Genomic DNA, 13,400 nt, shown 5'->3' with positions numbered 1-13,400 from the left:
ACTGTGAGAGAAGGGGCTGGAGGGGAGATGGACAAGAATTCCCGGAGAAGGGCAGGGGTGGATGGAGCGTTCCGTGGGCCTTCTTGCTTCCAAGAGCCTTAAAACCAGCTCCTCCCCTCGCCCGGCTCTCAGCACTGGTCTGCGTCTTCCAGAACCATCCATGCTGCCTCTACCCTAGGCTGGAAAAACCTGGATGGGGTGACATCTGTTGTTCCTTCTGTAACTGGTTCTCTGCAAACATTGCCATTGATGTCAAGTTAGATGAAGTACTCACCCCTTTAAAGAGTTTCATAACGGAAACGGTAAACCTTGATATTTTTCTACTCAAAGATGGAAGGTTTCACTGAACGTCTCCTCTTGGTTCCATTTCAAAGAAGTTATTAATTCAAAGAAATGGAAACTATTTGTCATTGTTTATTGTCAATGACATAAGCTGGGCCACGACTGGTTTTGAAGGGATGAAAATTTATACCATTTGAGGGGATCTCTCTAAGAAAAAGATTTAAAACGGGGGCCCCTCAAGAGCCCTGGAAGAGGCCTGGGAAAGTGAGGGCCCAGACATTGCAGTTTCCTCAGCTTAGAGGGGACGACCTCTGGAACACACTCCGTCCTTCCTGGGGTGCGGGGGCCTCCCCTTGCTGCCCTGTCTGGATCTGACCTTCACCCAATCCCACCTTGGAGAGCGGGAGGTCAGCTCTGGAGGGCTGTGCAGAGCCTGGGGTTGCTTTTCACAGTTAGGACCTGGAACCCTGAGATGGGAAAGCCTCGCCCAAAAGCCAGCCCTTCACTGAACAGCAGGTGGACAGCCCCTGAGGGTCCGGCCGGCTTCCTGTCGGTCCCACAGCCCCTCACAGCACCCTTGGCCTGACCTCGGCAAGGGCCACGTGTGCATGGAAGGAAATGGTCTGCTTCCATGCATGGCTCAGAGCAGGGGAGGGTGGTGGGTTTGGGAGGGTAATGGCAGACAACTGTGGCTGTGGGCAAGGAGCCCCTTGCCGAGACTGAAAAGAGAGCATTGAGGAATGGGAATTGAGACGCAGAGACAGACGGGTTGCTCTGCTCGTTAATGTGAAAATGATGCCACAGCCAGTGTTGAGGGGAAAGAGCTGACATAGAACCTGCATCCTGTGGGGCTGCATGATGACGTCTGTGCAAGGAAGCACCTGTGTCTAACCCAAGACTTGAAGCCCAACGAAAAGTTAACAGCGGTTGTCTCTGGTTGTGGGACTTGTTCTTTGTTTGAATGCATTTTTCTGTATTTTGTATTGTTTTGCAGAGATTATGCTTTCTTTTTATGATCAAGCAAAATGATAAAGCTTTCTCAGCTTGGAGAAAGGGGGCACTGGGGTCCCAGGCCCCTCACATGACCTCATTTGTCCCCATAATGTGGGTCTCATGGGTGCTTGTCTTGGTATGCAAGGATTCCAGCTTCATCATCTAGCTTTACAAAGGAGCTCGGTGATGCCTGTGCCTGTGCCAATTCAGGTGACAGATGAGCATGGCATCCAGGACCTGCCCTGTTAGGAGCAGCTGCAGCTCAGACCCTCAAACCTCATGTCAAAGGCACGGATACTCTCTGCTTCTCAGGCTCCCTGGCCCCAACCCCGGCATGCTGGCTTGCCGAGAGCAGCGAGGTGCTTCCATGTACCACACTCTGTTTCATTAGCCTCACTCCAGAGAGGTTGGAGGCTGGGATGGGCCAGAGCCTCCTCACCTTCCCTCGGCAAGTCAGCCTGCAGCCTTTCTGTCTCCCTCCCCGTCTGGGATGGAGATGCAGCCTTGGTTTGCTTGGTCTTGAAGATGTTTAAGGTTTTTCGGTGGTAACTGGCAAGCTGGGCCATCTCACCTTCAATGAGCACCGGAGAGAAAGCAGCTGGCGCCTGTTGCCCATGGAGCAGGAAGTGTCACTAGAAGCAGAAGGCAGTTGTGCCCAGAGCCAGCAGCACTGGGGTTAGAAATGCTTGGCTGCCCAATGGCCAAGTAGAAAACAAGACCCTGTCCCTCCACACACACTCCCCTGCTTCCTCTACTTCCTGGAGCCCCAGGCCATCACCCCAGGTTCCTGGCAGTATGCTTGCCCTTCCCAGCACAGCCTTTGGCACAGATTTCTCCCGGCTTCAAAACTGGGCCCTCCATGTACCTGGGGCAGCTGCGGCTCCGCGAACCCACTTTCAGCTGTCAGGACCTGGCCAGCTCGTAGCGCAGGAGGCAGCCGCTTGCCTGGCTAGATGTGGGCAAGGACGTCTCCTCCACCTTCCCTTCACGCTGCCTGCCCCCACTGCCCAGGCACCCAACCTGAACTTTGCACGGGAGTGAGAAATCTACTGTGGGGCATTTGGGCTCAGTCCTATCAATCCCTAGTGCAAATTCATCAATAAGATCATTCACCACACAGAAGCCTGTGAGAACAGAGGAGGCAGTCCATTGGGGTGGCCTGCGGGGCTGGGTGGGAGTCAGGGTTCCCGGCCTGGTTCTACTGCTCCTAAGCCCCATGATTTGGGGCAAGGTGTTTGACCTTCAGCCTCCGTATCTTTCTCTATGAAATGGAGACAAGCCCCATTTCTCCACAGGGTTGCTGCCAGCCAGTAGCTGAACTATTCTTTGTTACAGCAAAGAAGCTCTTTGTAGACTGAAGTACACAAATGTAATTGACATATAAGCCATGAAGTCATCTATAAAAGCAGAGCCCCCCTTTTTTAAGGAAGGGGACGTGGGTGTGGGAAATCAGGTTTTGGTGGGAGGGCTGCACGGTGCTGGGCAGGTGGGGGGTTGCAGGAGGTCGCTCCCGAGTGCCCCAGGACCTGTGTGGGAGGGACCACAATGGGGGAGGAGGAAGGAAAACAAACCAAACTTCTCCTCTGAGCAATTGCGTTTGGGGCTGTGCCTCGTCAGGCCCTGGGTATGGTGGAGGCCCAGGAGCCCCCGGGATTAACGAGTTCCAGGGGCAACTGGGGATTCAGCTGTGTCAAAAGCATCCATTCAGTCTGGCCAGTGAGTCATCTATTTGGTGAAATCTCCACGGTGCAGAGGCCTGGCAGCCTCCCTGGGAGAGTGGCAGTGGCTCTGTTCCCACCACGGTGGTGGTGGTGGTTGTGGTTGTGGTGCTTCGCTGGTGAGGCTAGAAGCCACCCTGGCTGTGGGGGCCACATGCCTCCCTGCCACTTTACTGCCCCACTCTCTTTTAGACAGTTTTTTAGAATTATAAAACCAATACTCAGTAGAAAAAAAATTAAGTAGAAAAAATAAAATTAAGGCTGGGTGCGGTGGCTCACACCTGTAATCCCAGCACTTTGGGAGGCTGAGGCAGGCAGATCACCTGAAGTCAAGAGTTCGAGACCAGCCTGGGCAACATGGTGAAGCCCCATCTCTACTAAAAATACAAAAATTAGTGGGGCGTGGCAGCGGGCACCGGTAATCCCAGCCACTAGGGAGGCTGAGGCATGAGAATCACTTGAACCTGGGAGGTGGAGGTTGCAGTGAGTTGAGATTGTGGCACTGCACTCCAGCCTGGGTGATAGAGTGAGACTCCATCTCAAAAAAAAAAAAAATGAATTAAATTAAAACATAATCCATAAGCCTATCCCTAAAGATAACCATCATCATTGTCTTGATGTGTCTCCTGTCTCCTGTGCAGGCAGCAGAGTCCAGGCTGTGCTGTTGTAACACACGGCCCCCAGTGAATGTGAATGGCCTTAGTAGAGACCTCCTTGCTCCCCAAGGCCGAGGTCCCATCCCTCCCCACTTGATTCACCCCTCCTTTACTATTTTTCATGTCCTGGCTCTTTTTCTTAATTAGGCGATTAATTTTTTTTTGAGGCAGGGTCTCACTCTGTCACCAAAGCTGAGTACAGTGGTGCAATCATGACTCACTGCAGCCTCAACCTCCCAGGCTCAAGTGATCTTCCCGCCTACAGGCACACACCACCATGCCCAACTAATTTCTTATTTTTTGTAGAGACAGGGTCTCAGTCTGTTGCCCAGGGTGGTCTTGAACTCCTGGATGCAAGTGATCCCAAAGTGCTGGGATTACAGGCATGAGCCACCGCACCCAGCCTGTCCTGGTTCTTAAAGGCAGTTGAGATTGGAAATATTTAGTTTGGTTTTGTTGTTGTTGTTATTGTGGAGATAGGGTTTCAATATTATCCAGGCTGGAGTGCAGTGATGTGACTGCAGCTCACTGCAACCTCCCTCCCAGTCTCAGGCAATCCTCCCACCTCAGCCTTCCAAGTAGCTGGCACTACAGGCATACACCACCGGGCTCGGCTAATTTTTTTGTTTTAATTATTTTATTTTATTTTATTTTATTTATTATTTTGAGACAGAGTCTTGCTCTGTTGCCCAGGCTGGAGTGCAGTGGTGCAATCTCGGCTCACTGCAACCTCTGCCCCCAGGTTCAAGCGATTCTCCTGCCTCAGCCTCCCGAGTAGCTGGGATTATAGGCACCCGCCACCATGCCCGGCTAATTTTTAACATATTTTTAGTTGAGACTGGGTTTCACCATGTTGGCCAGGCTGGTTTCGAACTTCTGACCTCACATGATCTGCTCAGCTCAGCCTCCCAAAGTGCTAGAATTACAGGCGTGAACCACTGCACCCAGCTGACTTTTTTATTTTTTTTATTTTTATTTTTTTTTGAGACGGAGTCTTGCTCTGTTGCCCAGGCTGGAGTGCAGTGGCGCAACCTCGGCTCACTGCAAGCTCCACCTCCCAGGTTCACGCCATTCTCCTGCCTCAGCCTCTCCGAGTATCTGGGACTACAGGCACCCGCCACCACGCCAGGCTAATTTTTTTGTATTTTTAGTAGACACGGGGTTTCACTGTGGTCTCGATCTCCTGACCTCGTGATCCGCCTGCCTCAGCCTCCCAAAGTGCTGGGATTATAAGCGTGAGCCACCGCGCCCGGCCTGAATTTTTTATTTTTTTTGTAAAGATGAGGTCTCACTATATTGCACAGGCTGGTCTCGAACTTCTGGCCTCAAGCAATCCACCCACCTTGACCACCCAAAGTGCTGGGATTACAGGCAGGAGCCACCGTACCCGGCCAGGAAACCTTGAGAATTTTAGCATTAAGTAGAATGCTGGCACCTGGGGAGAGTGGCCATCTGCCATCTAGAAGACATCACTGGAAACTAACACTGCCGATGCCTTGATCTTGGACTTCTAGCCCCAGAACTGTGAGGAAATAAGTTTCTGTTCTTTAAACAAGCAAACAAAAAGTATGATGCTGGATGCTGCTTTAAGTTAGGTAGCCTTTATCATGGTAAGCATGATCCTCCATTTTCTGCCTTTCTATGGCTTAAAAAAATTATCAGAACTGAACATTGACTTTTATTGAATGCCTCGTTAACTCTAGTGAGTTGTTTTTTTCTTATTTTCCCTGTTCTATGTCTTTAAAGAATAGGAACCATTGGGCATTCCTGTTTTGCCTGTTTTACATGTATTATTGGCCCTTTGCTTTTAAAAATGTCTAAGAGTGACAGAAAGAAAATGTATGCCAAGGCCCAGGGGTTTCAGAGCATTAACTTAGAGTGAAGAATTAGAGAGAGTCTCTCAGAGTGGCAGCATGGTGATTATAAGGCTCTTTGGGTTCAAATAACTGTTCATCCACCCGGTCACTTAGAGTCATCCGTCCTGCCTGCATTTTGTTTTTCTTAAGGAGTGAACTGGGGCTACCATACGAGTGCTGTCCAGCAGCAGGTCACTTTCACCTTGCGTTTAGGGAGCCTCAAACGCAGTTTGGACCCCGTGGCTTCGGTGATTTCGGAAGCTCAGACGAGCATGTGAGGCTGAGTCAGTCTCAATGGGTGGTGGTGGCGATGTCTTCTCTCCGCAGAACTGTCTCAGCAAACAGCAGCTCCTCTCGGCCATCCGCCAGCTGCAGCAGCTGTTGAAGGGCCAGGAGACACGCTTCGCCGAGGGCATCCGCCACATGAAGAGCCGGCTGGCCGCGCTGCAGAATTCTGTGAGCAGGGTGGCCCCAGATGCCCCTCCAGGTGGGTCCCCACGTCGGCACTGCTGGGGTGGCAGCGCAGCACTCAAGCACTTTCCCCCAGACGCTCCCAGCCGGAGGCCCCTTCGTCACCCTTCCATCTTCCCTCTGTGGCCCTTTTTTTTTTTTTTCCTGAGACAGAGTCTCGCTCTGTTGCCCAGGCTGGAGTGCAGTGGCGCGATCTCAGCTCACTGCAAGCTCCGCCTCCCAGGTTCACGCCATTCTCCTGCCTCAGCCTCCTGAGTAACTGGGACCACAGGCGCCCGCCACCACGCCTGACTAATTTTTTGTGTTTTTAGTAGAGACGGGGTTTCACTGTTAACCAGGATGGTCTTGATCTCCTGGCCTCGTGATCCGCCCGCCTCAGCCTCCCAAAGTGCTGGGATTACAGGCGTGAACCACTGCAACTGGCCAATCTGTGGCCCATTTTTAACCCTGGTTGGTGGCAGTGGGGGTGGGGTGAGTACATTAGAAAGGCAGCTGCCCTCTTTCTTCTCCCTTGGCCTGAATGTCACCCCTTTTCTTCTTAAGCCTTTTCATTCTGGCCTTAACAACTATCATGTCTTCATACTGACCAAACTGTTGAAAGGCACCACTTTTAGATCACGCACTGCTTTTCCCTTCCCCATCCACAAGTTGGATCCAGTTTTGGTTTTGTTTTCATTTTTGATTTTACTTTAATATAATTTTTAGAGCAGTTTTAAGTTCATAGCAGAGTTGAGTGGAAAGCACTGAGTTTCTCCACACCCTCTGTGCGTGCACACACACACACACACATCCCCAGCCCACGCCAGTGCAATACACTGGTTCCAGTCCATGAACAAGGTTGGCTCCAGTGCTTCAGGCGTGAAAGTGCACCCTCCAGGGAGTCCCCGTTAGTACCAGGGCGGTTGGGAGGGAAGGGCTGCTGAGGACAAGCTCCACTTGTCTGATGAGGCTACAGTGGGCACCCCAGACTCCCTCCCATGAGGGCAGGACTCTGACAGACACAGGGGCACTTTTTCCTGCTTGCCCTGTAACAGCTTTCACACCGCCAAGGTCCAGAGATGCGTGGCTGGTTTTCCTCCGGTCTCTTAGGGTGCTGGGGGGCAGGGGGCAGTCATCATGCTCATTCAAAGTCAGGAGCCTGTGGAATATCTGACATCATTTACTCACTGCAGACACATTTATCAAGGGTTGTCTTTGTTGAGTGAGTTGAAGTTTCCTGGGGAAGGCGGTGGATTTCCTACCTTCTCGGAGATGATGGTGGCAAATCCAGCTCTCAATGGCACTGAGTCCGTTCCTGTTTTCCTTGGCTCCACAGCTGCAGAAATAACCACCAGCCAAGCCTCACACTTTCCAAGGCACTGTGAGGCCCAAGCCCTCACTGGGGCTCTACACACCCCAACTCCATGGGGCAGGCAGGGTGTCTTTGCTTCCTGCTCCAGATGGGGAAACTGAGGCCAAGACAAGAGAGTTAGCAGTCAGAGGTCCCTGATCTGGTGATTGTTTTTTGTTTTTTTTTTCCTGCTCAAAGCTTGACTCCACAAAGCCTTCCTTGTTTTCATGGGGTCAGAGCTGCCTGCGGTCCCTGGGAGTTTCAGTGGAGCCCACAGGGAATGTTATACAATTCCCCTGCCCATGTGAGGGGGCCCTGCCCGCTAGACAGATAGAAGGGCAGTTGTTATTACATTATCCATCCTCCTTCCCAAGATTCAGGGGCTTTCATCTCTGAAATGTACAACACTTTTTAAAGTGGCAAATTCTCTTTTTAAAAAATTGCCATGATGTATCTCTAAGTGTGTGGGGGACACTGTGCTAGGTACTTTATGTGCACAGAGGCTGATCCTGTGACAGCCCTGCAGGGGACAGGCAGCTGTCAGGATCCCTTTTCAGGGTGTGGTGGGGGTTGGGCCTGCACCTGGAGGAAAGTCAGACACCTACCCAGATCAAATGGCACATAGTGGGAAAACTACCTGATTGCTTTTTAAAAGAGAGACAAGGTCTCGCTCTGTCACCCAGGCTGGAGAGCAGTGGAGTGATCCGAGTTCACTGCAGCCTCCCAGGCTCAAGCGATCCTCTCACCTCAGCCTCCTAAGTATCTAGGACTACAGGTGCACACCACTGCACCTGATTTTGAAAATGTTTGTAAAGATGGGGCCTCACTATGTTGCCCAAGCTGATCTTGAACCCCCAGGCTCAAGCGATCCTCCAGCCTCAGCTTCCCAAAGTGCTGGGATTACAGGCAGATGCTCCTGTGCCAGGCCTCTTTTAAGGGAATTTGCTGGGAGTCAGGAAGAATAATTTCTAGTTCGGGAGAATTCTTGGTCTTCCTTTCTGGCTTCCATATGAAGTATCTCCCTCCTATTTTCCTGGTCTTTCTTTCCTGGGTGCATCATCACAACCCATCAGCTTCAGGGCTCATCCAGAGCAGTCTCAGCGGATTTATGTCCCCATGTTGCTGAGACTGCTTAACTGTTGATCTCATTCCTTACATGCTAACTTCACCTCGGAAGGCGCAGGGAGCTTCACTATGGCTCTGCACACTCAGTAGGATGTGCTCCTCATGAACAGAATCAACCAAAGGACACGTTCTCCTACTGTCACTAGAGAAGGGCCTTCAGCTCCTGTTTGGGATGTGACTACAAATTGATTTTTAATTAATTTGTATCCATTAATCCACTCCATTCACATTTATTGAGCATCTACTAAGTGCCAGATACTGTTCAATCTATTCAGGTGTGGTGTATTTGTGAGTTGTAGGTAGTTTTCCTTTGTTGAGGTTTTTAAAGATTTTTCATCCCCAAAGAGACCCTACTATTTTCCCCCAATGCATTTTAAAACCCTTTAACACAATAAAGTACTAGATTTAAAAAAAAAAAAAGAACTATAATTTATTTCAGAGGCTGAGGCAGCACCCCAGGAGCAGCTGAGTCCTGGGACGTGAACTCTCACTTGCTTCCTACTCACAAGGTTATTACCACTGGGGGCCAACTTGGAGCTTTACTCAAGGAAGACGATGCAGCAATGGGTAGATATTCCCCAATCACCAAAGGCCACCAAGCATCCTTGGAGGGTCCGGTATCTCCCTCCGCCCCAGCTCAGGCTGCCACGTCTGCTCCTCGAAGAACCCCAGGTTGTGTCTGGCCCAGGTGGGATTTGGGGCAGAGCTACAGCATCCTGCCAGCTGCACTCCTGGACAGGGAGGCCCATCACGCTCCTTAGCGGCCTCTGGTCCAGGACACCCCTGATCAGTGCATCCTTATGGGGGATGCTCAGTGACTCTGTCACTTGCTTTGACCTGCACAGCTGAAGCAAGTTCTGTTTTTGCCTGTTTAAAATATGAACATGGTAAATGACACTTGGAATTTACCTTGAATGCATTTTAGAAGTGGCTCTGAATTTCCGTCTGAACTGAATCCAAATCCAAGCCATCCTAACTTTGGGCATTGACTTGTTGCCCATGCATGATGCTCTGTTGCACAAAGAAGAGGAACAGGCTAGTTTCACCCCGTCTCTCTCCAACCACGTCAGTCCTTCGGGAAATCTTCACAGAGCAGCCAGGATTCGAACCATGTCCCTCATGCTCAGCTACTACCCTGGCCTGAGCTTCCCTCCCCTTCCTCTTGTGTGGGCACTTCACAATCAAACCGCAGCAGGAGTGCTGCTGAGAGTCAGGCTGCTTCCTGCCTGAGCTCAAACCTCCAGTGGCCTGGTCTCACACGGAGAACAAGTTGCATGGACTTTTTGTTTTCTTTCCAATGCCCCGTGTAACTCTGAGCCGTCTTGTTCCTGTTGCCTGACTCATGTCTAACTACTTTCCACCTCATCCACTCTATTCCAGTCCTGTTGCCTCCTTGACATTCCTCAGACCTGCCAGGCACCTCCCCATCTCAGGATGTTTGATCAGCTGTCCCTCTGCCCTCCTCAGACATCAGACAGCTGTCCCTCTGCCCTCCTCAGGCATCTGTCCCTCAGACAGCTGTCCCTCTGCCCTCCTCAGGCATCTTCACCTTCAACTCATTCTGGTGAGGCCTGCCCTGACCACTGTATTCAAAATGATCCCCTCTCTCCGGCATCTGCAGCACCATTCCCTGCTTTCATTTTCTACATGGCCCCACCCTTCACCACTGCTTATTATCTCCCCTGCTAGAAGGTGGGCTTCCTGAGGGTTGGGTTTGGTCTATTTTGTTCATGGATCTAGCCCAAGTGCCTAAGATGCAATAGATAAGGCTCCATTCATTAATTTGTTCAAGAATGATTTATGATTTATCCAGTATCCACTGTGTGCCAGGCAGTGGGCTAGTCCTGGGGATACACAGGAACATAGGCCAGATGCATTCTGATGGAGAGGACTGACAACACACGTAGAAAGAAGCAAGTCAGTAAGAAAATTCGGATGGTTACAAATACTGAGAAGAGAGCAGAGTGAGCGCCTGGGGAAGAGTGTCTGGGGAGGTCTGGGTTAGGCACGGTGGCCAGGGAACACGCGGGGAGGTGGTGGCATATGAGTGGAGACCTGGAGAGTGAGAAGGAGCCAGTTGTGGAAGCTCTGAGGAAAGAACATTCCAGGCAGAGAGAAGGGCAAAATCCCAGGCCTGGAGCTGGGGCTGAGCGTGGCCTGTTCAGGAGACCTAAAGAAACCCAGTGGAGTTGGAGCTCCAGAAAATCAGAGTGAGTAAGTGGCAGTGATGAGGCGGATCCTTGCAGGGTGGGCCTCCCATGCTTCGAGGCCTTGCATACAGCACTTAGTGTCTCTGAGCCCCAGTCTCATCACCTTTTGCTAAGCAGGCATCGTACCACCCATCCCCAACAGAGCTCTGGGGACTTGATGAGACGCAGCATGCAGAATGACCAGCACAGTGCACAGCCTGCAGCAGGCATGCAACAGAGGGCACTTCAAGATGGGAAGTCCTGCAATTCAGTAATGTCTAAGGGCTGTGGTCCAGGATGAGGAGCTCGTAATCCTTCCATCTCTCCTTACAGTTTCCTGCCCGGATCTGAACACCCCCGCAGATGGCAGAAAGTTTGGAAGCAAGTACTTAGTGGATCACGAAGTCCATTTTACCTGCAACCCTGGGTTCCGGCTGGTCGGGCCCAGCAGCGTCGTGTGTCTTCCCAATGGCACCTGGACAGGGGAGCAGCCCCGCTGTAGAGGTATCGTCTCTCCTTCCCATCCCACTGCGCCGGACCCATCACAGCATAGCAAGGGTTTCTTGCATAGAAAGGGTCATTGCTTGGAACATTTTCTGCATGGTTCCTTAATCATTCCTCAACCACAGAACAGCAGCCAATGTGCCTGATCACTCACCTCCATGCTGGGTTGGCGCTGGTCTCTATCTGTATGAGCTCACTGTACCTTCACAATAATTTAGTCTTGTTTTGCGTATGGGGAAATTGAGGCACACAGAGGTTAAAGAACTTGCCCAAGGTTACACAGCTGGGGGGTGGGGGGCACAGTTAAGATGCTTCACACCTGGACACTCTGACCCCAGAGTCTGCACTCCTTCACACCGCTCTGTGCTCTGGACACCAGTGACTTGTTCTTATCAATGTGAGGGCAAGAAGCTGCTCGTGGGTTGGGGAAAGGGACCAGAGGAAGGTACTGCAGGATGATGCTCCTGTGGCTGCTCCGTTCTGGGCCCGCAGTCTGTCTGTGAGGCTGCTGGTATCCTCTGGGGCTGAGGAAACCCCTCAGGTGTCCTTTCTGTCTGCATTGGGACTTGGTATCAACAGGCTCCAGGAGAGTCCACTGTGTGTGGGGGGGGCATGAAAAGGCTTCTCTCTGTGCTAGGTTTAAAAACAGCACTTTTTTGATATAGAGGAAAATCAGCCTTGGCACAAAAAATCTGTTGGCTTTTCAAAAACCCATGGTCAAAAAAATCTTGGCTACCAGTCACCAGTCATTTTCAGAGCAAGGTTCGTGGGACATCTGCTGAGGCAGAATGTCCATGATTCTAGCTAAAGAGTTGAAGGAGAAACATGGACATTATATAAACAAGAAGATTGCAAAGAGCAGAGTAGAGAGAGGACTTTGTTTTTGTTTTTGCTTGAGATGGAGTCTCACTGTGTTGCCCAGGCTGGAGTGCAGTGGCATAATCTCAGCTCACTGCAACCTCTGCCTCCCGGGTTCCAGTGATTCTCCAGCCTCAGCCTCCTGAGTAGCTGGGACTACAGGTGCCCACCACCACGTTCAGCTAACTTTTGTATTTTTAGTAGAAAAGGGATTTCACCATGTTGGCCAGACTGGTCTCAAACTCCTGGCCTCAAGTTATCTGCCTGCCTTGGCCTCCCAAAATGCTGGGATTACAGGTGTGATCCACTGCACCTGGCCAAGAGAGGATTTTGGATGCTTAAATTACTTGAAAACATAGAGGAACTCCAGAACGTATGCCATCCCTAAAGATGAGTATGGATTGCCGTGAGAAGCTCAGGGGAACCAGAACCACATTTACAATTTAGGCTTCTCTTTCCTGACCCCTGGAAAGAGTGATGATGGTTCAAAGGTTGATGACCAGCTCTCAGACCCACCTAGGAACCAGCCAGGAAATACAAGTCATGTAACATGCAAACAAAACAGGGGCAATGCCAATATCTGGTATTTACTTACTTGACTCTGAAAGATCTCAAGCCAGGTTAAGCACCTCCTGGGTGATAAGCCATGGCAGGGGAGGTGTGTACACACAGATATTTCATTTTTATTGCTTTGGGTGTCAGTATTTTCAATTTACAGATTGAGTTACAGACCCTGGTTGGTTTCCTTCTCGGTCTACTCAGCACTTTCAGGACCCATTTGCATTGCCACGTGCAGTCTGCTCCAGTGCCTCTGATAGCTGCCTGGTCCTCTCTGGCATGCACCCCCACATCTGATCTGTCCACCCCCTGCCATGGACACCTGATTGCAGTCAACTCCCAGCCACCACAAACAATGTTGACAAGGCCTTCTTACTGGGTGACTTTGTCTCTGGCCTGTGTATCTGTGGCTGGAGGGGGCCTACTGGCTTCAGGCTCGCTTTGAACTGAGCACTGCCTGCCACTCGGCAGAAAGGCTGCACCTGCCCATGCGCCCCCAAGCGGTGCTGCAAGTGAAAGCACATCTTCCTTATGTGTGTGCTGTTTTTTCTTGCTTGCTTAGATATTATCCAAATATTCTGTCCTCAGTGGTGACATACTACAATGCACATCATGTGATTAAAATGAAAAGATGAGTTCATCAGAGAAGATAGCAGAAAGAATGCCTTTTTAGGGAGATAGATACAAAACACTGGAGGCCCGGGAACATAGTCGTGAGAAGTGACTCAAGCAAAGGAACACGTGGTTACTTGACAAAGGTGGAGACCCAAAGCGCTCCCCACAGTCCATCTCCATCCTAGTGGCTGGCCAAGAATGCCTTCCTGGAGGATCCTGGGTGTGTCCACGAGCTTCCTTCTTGA

At 50.9% G+C, this 13,400-nt stretch overlaps 1 protein-coding gene across 1 annotated transcript in view; it reads left to right on the top strand.

Moving 5' to 3' along the window:
- FBLN7 (fibulin 7) overlaps nt 1-13,400 on the top strand; it is a 48,482-nt gene that overhangs the window by 14,150 nt on the left and 20,932 nt on the right. Inside the window, exons 2-3 of the mRNA XM_003277673.3 lie at nt 5,833-5,992; nt 10,954-11,124. Coding sequence (XP_003277721.1) covers nt 5,833-5,992; nt 10,954-11,124 — 331 coding nt within the window. The remainder of the gene's footprint in view (nt 1-5,832; nt 5,993-10,953; nt 11,125-13,400) is intronic.

This window comes from Nomascus leucogenys, chromosome 14 (genome assembly GCF_006542625.1).
Source record: "Nomascus leucogenys isolate Asia chromosome 14, Asia_NLE_v1, whole genome shotgun sequence".
NCBI classification, from domain to species: domain Eukaryota; kingdom Metazoa; phylum Chordata; class Mammalia; order Primates; family Hylobatidae; genus Nomascus; species Nomascus leucogenys.
This window is presented reverse-complemented; position numbering and strand designations above follow the sequence as displayed.